The sequence below is a fragment of the Bubalus kerabau genome, chromosome 16 (assembly GCF_029407905.1).
Source record: "Bubalus kerabau isolate K-KA32 ecotype Philippines breed swamp buffalo chromosome 16, PCC_UOA_SB_1v2, whole genome shotgun sequence".
NCBI classification, from domain to species: domain Eukaryota; kingdom Metazoa; phylum Chordata; class Mammalia; order Artiodactyla; family Bovidae; genus Bubalus; species Bubalus kerabau.
Window position 1 is genome coordinate 75,996,334 of NC_073639.1, and position 13,703 is coordinate 76,010,036.

The 13,703-nt window shown below is 58.1% G+C and overlaps 1 protein-coding gene across 1 annotated transcript in view; it reads left to right on the forward strand.

Moving 5' to 3' along the window:
• Positions 1-2,730: 2,730 nt before the first annotated feature.
• RSPH14 (radial spoke head 14 homolog) overlaps positions 2,731-13,703 on the forward strand; it is a 47,596-nt gene continuing 36,623 nt past the window's right edge. Inside the window, exons 1-3 of the mRNA XM_055550344.1 lie at positions 2,731-2,929; positions 4,471-4,573; positions 7,096-7,214. Of these exons, the coding sequence (XP_055406319.1) occupies positions 2,731-2,929; positions 4,471-4,573; positions 7,096-7,214 (421 nt within the window). The remainder of the gene's footprint in view (positions 2,930-4,470; positions 4,574-7,095; positions 7,215-13,703) is intronic.

The window sequence follows — 13,703 nt, forward strand, 5'->3', positions numbered from 1 at the left end:
TAGACCTGGAACCCACATCTCCCAACTCCCAGCCCAGGGCTCTCCACACCACCTTCATAAAAAAGCTCAGATGCTCTGGGTTAGAGAGACCTTCACGACTTGGTCCTTTGAAAGACAGCAGTAAGGATGGATCTCCATGGCACAATACGGGGTCCACGGCACAGAGATCGAGGCCAATTACCTTCATTTCAGAGCGAAATGTGCTGGAGGCTGATGCTTGGTGCCTTTATTAGTGGGTTTCACTGCGAAGGGCCCAGGCCTTGGGGTGAACTTCCCTGAGTTGCTTAGCGTTCTCCTGTGCCTCAGTTTACCCCACTGTAAAATGGACTATATACTTCAAGGGGTTTTTGTGAGGATCACATGAGATGGTGGAAGTACTTTGATTACAAAACTTGACTCAAACCCATGAACCATGCACTTCTTCTACACTTACTGAAACCTCCTGGTATATTCCTGGAACTGGCGAGGCTGGGGGTGGGGTGGGGGCTGTGCTGTGGAGCAGGGGGATGGAACCAGGCCCGACGTGGGCTCCAGCCTCAGGGAAGTCTGCCGGGGAAACAGAGACGCAAGCAGACAATCAGAAGAGGGATGCGCGCACTGGGGCAACTGAGTTCTAGCATCACTTGCTAATTTGGAGTTGGGGAGACGCTGGGCTTCCCGGAGGAAGAGTACGCCAAGCTGTGTCCTGAAGGACCGAGAGGTGGCTAGTGTCAAAAGCAGCCCAGCTGCAGCAAAGAGTTAGCATCTGGGGGAGTAAGAATCCAGCATGGGTGGAGGAAGCCATCACCCAGGGCCTCCAGTGGCAGGCTAGGAGTCTGGACTCTGTCCTGAGACCAGCGGGGAGCCCTGGGAGGGTTTGGTGGACGTGACGGCTCAGTCTGGCTTGCTTTCAAGAATAACTGTTCCTGCCAGCAGTGCGTTGAGCCCCCTGCAGGGTCCGACCTGCGTCCTCACGTGCCAGTCAGCTTGCCGAGAAAGGAGCCGAGGCTAGGGCTAAGCAGTCCCGGGATCAGGCCTTTGTGATTCCGGGAAAGCTGCAGAACCTCTATGAGATGCTTGTCCGTAAAATAAGAGAATGCATCACCTCCCGGGCTTACGCTGAGAATTAAAGGCGTGCCAAGTGCCCAGTACAGAGAAAGGCGCCCACAGTCACTTGCCTTCCCTTCTGCATTACGAACAAAGCTGAGCCCGCCTTTGTTCTCCCAACAGGAACCCGGAAAACAGCACCAACCCCACTTTACAGCCAGCCCTGGCCTGGGGCTGTTCGCGCCTGCGCGGTGGGCGGCCCGGTGTGCGGAAAGCTGCCCAGCGGACACCGCCCAGGGTCGCCTGGCAACCGGGTTGCCTGGCAACGGGCGAGTGCTACAGAAACTCACGCGCTGAGGCAGGTGAGCCGGCGGCCGCAGACTGGGGGCCCCGGGGAAGGGGCTCCCCCAGACTCACCCAGGCCCGATCAACAGGGCCCGTGCCCCTTGGAGGGCGGCAGGCGCCCAGCGTTTCCTGCCCCGGGAGCCCCGATCCCAAATAGCCGGGTCCCACCTCCTCTTCCATCCCCACCTCCTCGCCTCCTTCCCTAATTACCTGCTGCCAGGAATCGAGAGTCCAGTTCACCACCTCTCTTAGTGGGGTGGATTCGCACAGGGCTGGGGCTTGTCACTGCCAACGAAACGCAGTCACAGCCACCATCCGCATAATAATAATGGCAGCCGAAGTACCTACGCCCTGGTGAGCTATGCTCCATTCTCAGCGAATATGCCAACTCTGGGCGGCGGTGGGGGGCTGGGGGTGGGATATTAGCCTCTCCCTTTCTAGCTGCTTGTTAAGGGCCATCCATTGGCTTGGGTCTGGAGCCCATTTTTAACTATTCAGCCACACTGCTTACAGTTGCTCCAAGTGTGTGAATAATAAAAAATAAGTCACACTTTAACCTTGATTCCTTCTCTGTGGATGTGCTGGAGGCATCCGACTGTGGGTCCCTGATGGGTGAATGTCCCAGACCTGGATTAGGACATTGGCTCCTAGCCTAGCTCATGACCTCCAAGGCTCCTTGTCCTGAAACCTCAATTTCCTCCCGGGTCATAGAACTCCCCGCCTCCTCCTGGGGTAGCTGAGTTGCATATTAGGTATTGCTGGCACAAGATAAGCTCTAAATGGAGCTTGTTCGATCACTGTTTGCTTGTTTGGCTTAGTTTGTCTTTTTCCTTTTTTAAATCCATTTTCACTGGAGTATACTCGGCTTACAACGCTGTGTTCCTTTCTGCTGTACAGCAAAGTGAATCAGTTATACATGTATCCACTTTTTTTAGATTCTTTTCTCATATAGGTCATTACAGAGTATTGAGTAAACTTCCCTGTGCCACACAGCGCGACCTTAGTTATCTATTTTATATATAGTGGTGCGTGTATGTCAGTCCCAATCTCCCAATTTATCCACTGCCCCCCAACCCACCCACCCAGTTGGCTTTTTCCAATGCCTTTGTCCTGAGGCCCAATCTATATAGTTATCAGCAGAACACTGAAGTTTGCGGTCTGGGCTGCCACTTACCTTTGCTGTGACCTTGAACAAATTCCTTCACTGCTCCTAGTCTCCGTTTGCTCATCTGTAAAATGGGAGTAAAAAAATGCCAGATCACAGTAGCAATGACGATGATGACTGGGTTCTTTTAACCAGCAGTCTCCTTGCAGCTTCGCTCTGAAAGCTCCAGAGTCTCCCTGAGCAGGCGCAGGACGATGGCAGACGCCAAGATCTCCATGTACCTGCCCCCCAATGTCAATCCCACTCAGGCTGCCATTGCCTACGGCTGCCGCGCGCTGCCCAAGCTGAATGAGGAGCTGCAGTCGGACGACCTGCTGACGAGGCAGAAAGCCCTCATGGCTCTGTGTGACCTCATGCATGACCCCGAGCACGTCTACACAGCCATTAGCATCGGTGAGCCCAAGGGACCACGACTGGGGTCTGGATGGACAGACGCAGAGCGGCTGGAGGCGGTGGGGGTGGGGGGTGTGGGGGGAGCTGACCTGGCCCCTTCACAGCAGCCCTCCCAACCGGTCAGTCGGTCCTCAGCTGGACGCCCCAGTGGTCAGGCCATCTTGCCAGGACTCAGCCCGGTGGCCACACATTCTCCAAAGAGGCCTGTTTATCTGTCTCATTCACAAGGTTGTCACAGAAGCTAGGCGCTAGCCCTACTGAAGCCACCCGGAGGTGGCGACCTCTGTCCATTTTCTCCCACATTCCTAATTACCCATATATAGGGGGCTTCCCTGGAGGCTCAGTGGTAAAGAATCCGCCTGCCAGTGCAGGAGATGTGGGTTTGATCCCTGGAGAAGGAAATAGCAACCCACTCCGTGTTCTTGCCTGGGAAATCCCATGGACAGAGGAGCCTGGCAGTCCATGGGGTTGCAAAGAGCTGGACCCCACTTAGTGACCAAACAACAATTAGCCACATAAGAGCTAAGTTGACATGAGTGGCCCGGTCGCAGCTACTCCAGATGAGGTCCACAGTGCGTGATCTGCCGCTTCTCCCACTGGCCTTACTTATCCGAAGGGCTAGTTTAATCCCATGGAGAAGGCGATGGCACCCCACTCCAGTACTCTTGCCTGGAAAATCCCATGGACGGAGGAGCCTGGTGGGCTGCAGTCCATGGGGTCGCTAAGAGTCAGACACGACTGAGCGACTTCACTTTCACTTTTCACTTTCATGCATTGGAGAAGGAAATAGCAACCCACTCCAGTGTTCTTGCCTGGAGAATCCCAGGGACGGTGGAGCCTGGTGGGCTGCCGTCTACGGGGTCACACAGAGTCGGACACGACTGAAATAACAGCAGCAGCAGCAGCAGTTTAATCCCAGAGGGGGCAGCAGTGGTCCCAGCCTGGCCTCGGAGGCTGCGTGGAGCCTGGGTAACAAAGGCTGTGATTTAATGAGCCCGACTCCGGGCCGGGACCACGACGAGCGCGTGCATGCCCGTGTTTATCTCAGTCCTCGTGGCTCTGGCCCCGCGAGGGAAGGAGCCTCCTCAACAGAAGAAACGGAGTCTCAGCGAGAAGGACTATGAGGCCAGGGGTGCCCCACAAAAAGGCAGGGTTTCTAGGTGCTCGATCTGGCGTGCCACGGTGTAACCCTTTCAAGGGCACACAACAGCTGGTGACAAGGTGGGAACTGGACTTCCGGTCTCTCCAAATAAAAGGGGTTTTTTGAACCCTGGGGAGGACCAGGAAGGGTGGCACCAGCAAGAGGCATGCACAGAAATCTGGGGGGGGCAGGTGTGGAGACAGGGTCCCCGGGGTGAGCCTTTCTGGCACCCAGAGGCCCCAACAGTGACTCTGAAGCACTCGGTTGCCCACCCGGCCTCCCCACGCCCGCAAACAGCGGAGCCCTGGTGCTCTTGACCCCGACATCAGCGCACCCATCGACTTCTGGGTCGGCTGGTGTCTGAGCCTGGAGGACACCTGTCGGTCCCTCTGCCCCGCAGGCTGCCTGGAGAGCCTGAAAGCCTTGCTGAAGGACACCAACGACCTTGTACGCATCAAGACCACCGAGGTGCTGTGCGTCATGGCCACCCACAACGTGGGCAGGTGAGCCTCGTGCCCTGGGTCCCTGCCCACGCTGAACCTGCCGCCCTCCCGGATCCACACGAGGGGAGTGCATGAGTGTGGGGGCCTGGCCCCCGGTCGCTGTGGGGAGTTACAGCTTACAGAGCTGACTTACCGTCAGGGAGACTTGGGGTGGGCACCCAGGTGCTGAGAGAAGAGGTCTGGACACCTCACTCAGGGCGCAGAGAAGGGCCTGGCCACGTGGGGGACCCCCGTGACCTCCTTCTCCCAGAACGAGGCTGACCTCAGGCAGAGCACAGCTGGGCACTTCCTGTGTACCGACCTGGGCCAGGCCTCACACCGAGCTCTCTCTTAGGCCCGACCGCAGCCTGGAGACCCTCACCAGGCGTAACCGGGCCCGCAGTTAGGCGGCTAATCAAATAGAATGGCTAAAAAGCCAGAAGTGGGAGAAAAGCCGGGAAAGAGGGACTTCTCTGGTGGCCCAGCATTTCAGCCTTCACCTTCCAGCGCGGTGGGCACGGGGTTGGTCCCTGGTTGGGCGGCTGAGACCACACGTGCCTGGTGTCCAAAACACCGAGACATAAAGCACAAGTCAGATCATAACGAATCCAACCAAGATTTAAAAAATGGTCCACATTAAAAAAAAAAAAGCCAGGACAGAAACCGCACATTCCCTTGCAACGCTCGGCCTTTGCGTTTGCCACCGTGTGGCTTGGGGGCCTCAGTCCCTCGCAGCGGCAGCGCTGTGCGCGCACTCCAGTGTCTGACGCTCGCGACCCCGTGGACGGCAGCGCACCAGGCTCCTCTGCCCGTGGGATTTCCCAGGCAAGAACACCGGCGTGGGTTGCCATTCCCCCAAGGGGTCTTCCTGACCCAGGGATCGAACCCACGTCTCCTGCGTCTCCTGGCAGGCAGGTTCTTTACTGCTGAGCCACCTGGGAAGCCCGACCACCACGGATCAAACCTGTGCCCTCAGAAGTGAAAGCTCGGAGTCCCGACCACTGAACCATCAGGGGATTCCCCAAACAGTTCATCTTAAGCCCAAACCCCTGAACGATTAGGCAGCCACCAATCCCTGTGCCCAGCAGACCATGTTTCCCGTCATCTTTTCTGCTTAAACCACGCCTGTACCATCATGAATCAGTAGCTCCGCTTATTTAAAGTTAACCAAGAACTAAGACATTAATGAAGTAATCTGCAGGCCAGACCCTTCTAGAATCTTTACAGTCATCTCCCTACTGTTTCAGACGTTCATTTTTAAGTATTTCCAAAGCATTCAACTTTGTTTTCACAGGGAAGTTTAAAAAAAAAAAAAAAGAAACCCAGAAACTAAAAACTCTTCTCTCATCGAATTGGCTCATATGCATGCTGAGTCACTTCAGTCGTGTCTGACTCTTTGCGACCCCATGGACTGTAGCCCACAGGCTCCTCTGTCCTTGGGGATTCTCCAGGCAAGACTCCTGGAGTGGGATACCATGCCCTCCTCCAGGGGAATCTCCCCATCTTCCCCACCCGGGGATCGAACTTGAGCCTCCTCTGACTCCTGCATTGTATGTGGGTTCTTTGCCGCTGAGCCGCCGGGAAAGCCCTTCAATGGGCTTACCTGATGGTTAACGAACGTATGTCGTTATAATGACAAGCACGACAGGCTTATGTGGGTGTGGAGGGACGGGCCTGCCCTGGACGGAGGACAGGTGTGTGTCCGGCAGGTGGAGAGAGGCTCAGTCAGCCCAGCCCAGTGCTCAGGGAGGTTGGCCTCTGGCTTCTGTCGCCCGGAGTCCTCCACCACCACTCAGGTACGCCGGATTCCACGGCCACTGCAGCCTCTGCCTTCTCCCCAGAGGCTGCAGGGATGCAGTCTGTCCCAGCCGGTCCAGGCTCAGGCTCCAGGGAGGCGGGGAGGTGGTGCAGACCCCCTGCCTCTAGGTTCTTACTGGGTCCTCTCCGGGCACAGCCTTCAGTTCAGTTCAGCTCAGTCACTCAGTCATGTCCGACTCTGCGACCCCATGGACTGCAGCACGCCAGGCCTCCCTGTCCATCACCAACTCCTGGAGTTTGCTCAAACTCATGTCATTGAGTCGGTGATGCCATCCAACCATCTCATCCTCTGTCGTCCCCTTCTCCTGCCTTCAACCTTGCCCAGTTTCAGGGTCTTTTCCAATGAGTCAGCTCTTCACATCAGGTGGCCAAAGTATTGGAGTTTCAGCTTTAGCATCAGTCCTTCCAATGAACACCCAGGACTGATCTTTAGGATGGACTGGTTGGATCTCCTTGTAGTCCACGGGACTCTCAAGAGTCTTCTCCAACACCACAGTGCAAAAGCATCAATTCTTTAGCGCTCAGCTTTCTTTATAGTCCAACGCTCAGATCCATACATGACCACTGGAAAAACCATAGCCTTGACTTAGATGGACCTTTGTTGGAAAAGTAATATCTCTGCTTTTTAACATGCTGTCTAGGTTGGTCATAACTTTCCTTCCAAGGAGCAAGCATCTTTTAATTTCATCCGTTGGCCGTGTCTAAATCTGACTTTTCTTCCCCAGAGAGGGCTTTTTGGAGCACAGTGTCATCCAAGCCCTGTCCTTCCTGCTGAGCGACCCGCAGCCAGCCTGCCGGGAGAACCTCTACACGGTTTTCAAGCACCTGGCCCAGGCACCTGCAGGTAAGCTCGCCATGGGCACACGGGCGGCCCAGGGCCCTTCTCCCGATGGGCACCTGCTGTGCTCATCACAGTTTAGAGCATGCCATGCTTTTACTGAGACACAACATACCTGTTAAATGGGACTTCCCTGGTGGCTCAGACGGTGAAGCATCTGCCTACAGTGTGGGAGACCCGGGTTCGATCCCTGGGTCGGGAAGATCCTCTGGAGAAGGAAATGACAACCCACTCCAGTACTTTTGCCTGGAAAGTCCCAAGGATGGAGGAGCCTGGTGGGCTACAGTCTGTGGGGTCGCAAAGAGTCGGACACGACTGAGGGACTTCACGTTCACTTTTCACCTTCATGCCTGTTAAAAAGGCCCACGTTGTACATGAACGCTTGATTAACTTGTTCCAAGTGAGCCTGTCACTTCTGGGCACCGCTGCTACCCAGATCAAGACACGTGCCAAGGGTCTACTCCCAGAAGTCACCGCCCCTCACCCAAAGGTCGACACTTCAATTTGTCTCTAGTTTATAAGGCCGTAGGTTGATCTGTGCTACTTTAAACTTTGCATGGGGCTTCCCTGGTGGCTCGGACAGGAAAGGATCTGCCTGCAATGCAGGAGACCCAGGTTCGATCCCTGGGTCGGGAAGATCCTCTGGAGGGGGAATGGCCACCCACGCCAGCATTCTGGCCTGGAGCAGGTGGACACAGTCTGCAGTATTCTGTCTCTGGCTTCTCTGTCTCTGTTGTGCGGTCGTCTGTGGCTGGTTTTTGCCAGTTTGTGGTGCAGTGTGGTATGCACACTATATGAGGGGACTACAGTTTATTTATCCCTTCTGTTGCCCGCATGGGTTTTCGTTGAGAATGTATGAATTGTTTCTGGTGTGTGGCAGCCGAGAATACAGCGGCCGCTAACAGTCTTACCTGTCTTTCGATGGACACGCGTATGCGTTTCTTTTGAGATCCACCTTGCAGAGAACTGCTGAGCGCAGGACAACTGACGTCCAGCTTTAGAAGGTCCTAGGAGTGATGTCGTAAACGAGTTTCGCCAACATGCGCCCCCACCAGTCATGCGAGGGAGCCCCGGGCGGCCCGTGCCGTGCCCACACGGGCTCTTTGAGCTGAGCTGGCGGGTGTGTGGTGTGTCTCATCTCCCTGGTGACGAGAGCCCCATAAACACCCTCTTCTGAGAAGCACCAGAGTGCGTTTTTAAGGATGGAAGATCCCACCCCTGGGTCACCATCCCTCCAGCTGACCACTTCTGCTAATCCGATGAGAGTCCAGGGTCACCACCACCCGCTGACCGCGACTACAGGGTGGGGATTCGTGTCAGAGTGACACTCGACCCGGAGCGTGAGGCAGTGAGCATTTGTAAATGAGGGGCTCGTTCCGAGAGGCAGGAGGCCAGGCCTTGGAGGGAGGGCCTTAAGCCTGACCCAGGCCTTAAGATGTCAGGCATCAGGAGTCAGACAGGCCAGGTCCATCTGCTCTCCCCTGGAGCCCCACGAGCCCCGGGACAGGCTGTCTCCTTGTGGGGAAGGGAGGCTGATGAGACCTGTCCCCACCTCAGACGCCCGCAGTGAGGACCGGGTGGGGTGCTCCCTGAACCCGGGCCCAGAGACAAATGGCCAAGGGAACCAGTCAGTACAGAGGGGCCGGCTGAACAGAGCGGAGCCCCGGGGCTTCAGCTGCGGCCGGCGGGGACCACGGCCTCCTGCAGCTGGGCTGGGCTGGGCACGCCAGGCCAGAGGGCACAACCCCAGGGGTCTTTTTAAAAAGTCCGCTCTGGGACGTCCCTGGGGGTCCAGTGGTTAAGAACCTGCCGTGCAATGCGGGGGACTTTTGTCTCCATGCCCGGTTGGGGAGTTAAGATCGCACGTGCCGTGGAGCAGCGAAGCCCACGCGTGTAACTAGGCTCTGTGTGCCACAACTACCACCCAACGTGGCGGAATAAACACACAAATCAAAGGCCACCCTGCCCCCGACCCCGGCCCACGTCTTCACCCCTTGGCTAGCTTCTCCTAGGCGACCATGCTCGAGGGCCTCTGGGAGATCGGGGCGTCTCCAGGAGGAGACAGTTCTGGGGCTGAGCTTCACCTTTGCTCTCTGCGCCGGGGCACCCCTACTCGGGGTGTGGAGACAGGGGATTTGCAGTTCTCACCCGGGACTCTTAAAATTACTGTGACCTCTGTGAGCATTTGCGGGAGCACAGAGGCAATGATAACGAACATCAGGAACCACCACCAGCTTCGCTGAATCTTAACATTCAACCACCCTTCACATTTGCTTGAGATTTCTGCTGAAAAAAGTACAGTCCCCTGTGAACCGCAGCACCGCCCCCCACCCAGCATCATCCTCCCTTCTGGCCTCCCTGGAGCCACCGAGGGTGGGTTACTACACCCGCAACACATGTCTCTGCATATTACCACGGTCGTAATTATATACATTGGGCTTCCCTCGTGGCTCAGCTGGTAAAGAATCCGCCTGCAATGTGGGAGACCTGGGTTCGATCCCTGGGTTGGGGAAGGAAATGGCTACTCACTCCAGCATTCTGGCCTGGAGAATTCCATGAACCGTACAAGGGTCACAAAGAGTTGGACACGACTGAGTGACTTTCACTATCATGAATTATATATAGATCTTGCCTCACCTGATTTAAAAGCTGTATATAGGTGGATCTTGCTGTACGTGTCTGCCTGCTACTTTCTACACCGAATGCCATGACTAGGGATGTATTGATGTGTGTCACGGGCTCTATTTCCTGATTGTAACCTCCATCTGCCCATCCTGTGTTGGAACCTACAGTTACATTCAGTAAACTCACCCCAGCCTGGCTGACCTTGCGTGTGCTGGTTTCCCCTGGGGATGGTGTCTTGGGGCTGCAGATCCAGTCGCTTCTCAGCGTTCCTGTCCTGGCCAGGAGGGCCGGGCGTGCCCCCTTATTGCAGGGTGCTGGCTGCATAGCCTTAGCCGTCGCTGACTGTGGCTCTGCAGAGGTCCCCAGGCTGGCAGAGGGGCGTCTTCTCTCCAGCCAGAGCCTCTCGGGAGCCCGAGTCCATCTGTCGAGTTGTTTGCTCCGTGTCTCGTCGATTCCAGGGAGTGTTTCATTTCTCCCAGATTCTACCCTCAGCTGGCCAAACACAGTGCAAACACCATGTTCCAGGCGGTCTGATAGATTTCCACTGTTTGTTCATTTGAATAAAGTCACTTTTTATTTAATAAAACGGCAGTTTTTCATTTGAATGGTAGTGAGCTTCCATCAATCTTTTCCTTTGTGGCTTTTGCTGGGGGGTGCCATTTAAGACTTTGGTGCTAAGAGCTCATGGAGGCATTCTGTCACATTTTCTTCTAAAAGTTGAAAGAGTTTTGCTTTTCACACTCAGCTTGAGAAGGGACCCGGGATGGATTTCTGTTCTGAAGCCAAAAGGCCCTTACCAGCCCAACACTGTCTTCCTACCTTCAATAAGCAAGCGCTGTATGGCCTCCTGCAAATTTTTCTGTAATTCACAGGGGCTAGGCTCTCCCGGGGAGCAGGGAGGCCAGAGTTTCACCCTATATCTCAGGATTTCCTGGGCGCTGCTCATCCTCTGTGACCCGCCCAGAGGGAGGCCTGGGACACTCTGGGGAGGGTCGGCGGCAGGCGGTGCGCAGCTTGGACGGAGAGAGGGGGGAGGGACACGGCGCGTGGCGGGCGCCCCGGGAGGACCTTCTGGGGGCCCTGAGCGCCGGCCTGGGGGGCCGTGTCCCGGGCGTGTCCTCGCTGGGGCCAGTGTTGGGGGGTTGAGTGGGCCAGGGCAGCTGTTTCTGGTACCCCTCCCCGCAGTGGCCGGCAGGGGGCGCCGCAGGACCGGCCACCGCAGCGCGGGCGGCTCCGCTTTGCGGGGCCCGAGTGACCGGCGGCCGCCCCCCTAGCGGACACAGCCCGGAAGCGCTCCCACCACCCCCCTCCCCGGCCCTCTCCTCTGGCGGCGGGGCGGGGGGCGGGCTTTCCTGGAGTCCCTCCTTGGGGCCAGACAGCGATGGGGGGCTGCGTCCAGGGGAGCGCGGCGGTGGGGTGCGCGGGCGTCCTCAGCCGGACAGCCCGGGGGCAGCACACGCCCCCGGCCCCCGGACTCAGCCGCGGCCCCAGGGGGGCAGGGGACCCTCTCCCCGCTCAGGGCCGCCCTCCTTCAGCTCCAGCCCCCTATCCCAGCCCCCGCACTGCTAAGCGTGGGCCTCTGCCTTCCCGGAAGGAGGCGGCTCCATCCTCGCAAACGCCCCAGCCTCGGAGGGGACTTCCGAGGCCCCGGGGGTGGGTCTTGGGCCCCCTCAGCAGAGGGATCAGCTGGTCAGAGGACGAACTGAGCAAATAAAAGGTGGAGGTGGGGGGGCCAGGGGGCTGTCGCAGGGAATTCTCTCGCCGCCTTGAACGCATCAGGGCAGGAGGCAGACGCCTTGTTTCCCTCCAGGTGTGTGCTTTTAGTTAAAGACGCTCACGGTGAGCTTGCGGCTCTTATCCCAGCTGGCATGAAAGCACAGAATAAGCCTGCAGAGCGGTTTCCGCTGCCTGGGGATGAGCAGGGGCCCTGCACGCACTGTGTCTGCGTCCCTCCCTTGGGGCTTCGGCTGGGTCCTGGGTTTGAGACGGTTCTCTGGGCTGGCTCCGTGCACCCCTACCCCCGGGCTCCCGCCGAAGCCGTTCGGGGGGCAAAGCTGAGCAAAGACCCAGGCCTTGGGAGGCACTGGCCCCCAGCCCCCTCTCTGCCCCTCCTGGAGAGGATGGCTCCGCTGGCCCCGCCCCCGACCTCGGGCACGTTCCGTCCTCGGGCACGTTCCCATCCTCTGGCACGTTCCGTCCTCTGTCATATGGGTCGCCACAGACACCCCACAGCACCCCGCCCAATGAGGATGAACTTCCCTGAGGAGCGTTTCCCACCCTCGGCAATGCTGCTCCCCACCCTGGCAAGTCAGCCGGCGCTGGGCTGGGGACCCTGCTCCGTACCGCCGGCCTGCCCTGCTGGGATGACTCTGACCCTGGACACGGTGTCTTTGGGGCAGAGGGGGTCCAGGTGACTGAGCAGCTTGGGCTGGAGCCCCCACTGTCCCCAACTGCAGCACCTCAGGACACACAGGCGGGCAGGCCTCCGCCTCTGTTGGGCTTGTTGGTTCTTGACGTTCATCTTCAGACGGTTTTTCTAAAGCTGTGCAGGAAATGGGCAGAGAAGAGGGACCTGGGCACGCCACCGTCCCCCCAACCCCGCGCCGCACACAGAGCACTCAGGGACGAGGCCTGGCTCATTCAGGGAATTTTATTTTCATAAAGGAGACGATCTCAGACTTTCGCGCCATCCCCTGGCTCCTCACGCCCCCCTTGACAGTCCTCGGCTGTGACTCTGGGCACTGACCTCGGGCTTGGGGTCTCGGACAAGGGCCCAGAGGGGTCCCGCCTGGCGAGGGCTCTGCGGACAGCCCTCGGCCGGGGCCGTCCACGTGGCGGGGGGTGGCCCCGCGGGCAGGAAGGGCCCCCCTCAGGCGGCCGAGCCTTCACAGGAGGCCGGCTGCCCCTCGGGCCTCCCGTCCCTTCACACGCAGAGAAGCCACAGGTCGTTTTCCGTTTTAAACACCGAGACGCCAAGCTACTGCTCATCCGCTCCCGCGGTGAAGGGCCTTCTGTGAACACGGCACGTTTATTTTCTGAAAGAAAAACGAAGCGGAGGCCGCACCAGGGACAGGGGGACGCCGCACGGGCGTATGTACAACGCGGCCCCGAGGCTACCGCCGGGCGGACGGACAGACACGTCTGGTGACAACGTTGACACTCAGCAAGCCAAGACACGAGAAGGGCCACCGGAGGGGGAGAAAAATAGGTTTTCAAAATCTGCGTTTAAAAAAGAATACTCAACTGCATTGGAAATTTTCTGTATCTCTGCGAAACACCACGAGATTTGGCCCAAAAAAAAAAAAAGAAAGAAAGGATATCAGAGGAGAAAAACCAGGGTTCGGTTTTATAAAACGTCCAACTCGTAGGAGAAAAGCGGGAACCCAGCGGGCCGCGCCACGCGGGTCACCGTGTGGCTTTGCTGCATGTTCCCCAAGCGCGTTAAAAAGGGCGGTGAGTGGCCGGAGGGCTAGTCAGTGCTGTGGCCGGCCTGGTGCCCGGTGCCCGTGTGGGCGGCACGGCCCCGGCTCTGGGTCTCCTCCCCGGGAGCTGGCCGCCCGGCCCCGTGGTCCCCCAGCGCGGAGCGGGGCCATGTCAGGAAGGCAGAGTGACGTGGCGGGAGGGTCTGGGGGTTGGGGGACGGACTTGGCGACAGCTCGTCAAGCCTTCAGGGGCCTCAGCCAGGCGAGGGGCCTGCCCGTCTGCAGAGAGTGTGTGTGCGTGTGTGTGCACGCGCGCAAGTGTGTCTACCTACCTAGCAACCTATCCGTATGTAGTCGTGTTTGCAGAGACGAGGGGGCGGGGGGGGGGCTGGGGGCACGCTCCAGCCCCCACCCCCGTCTTCTGCCCCCCGGGCTGGTCCCCCGTCTC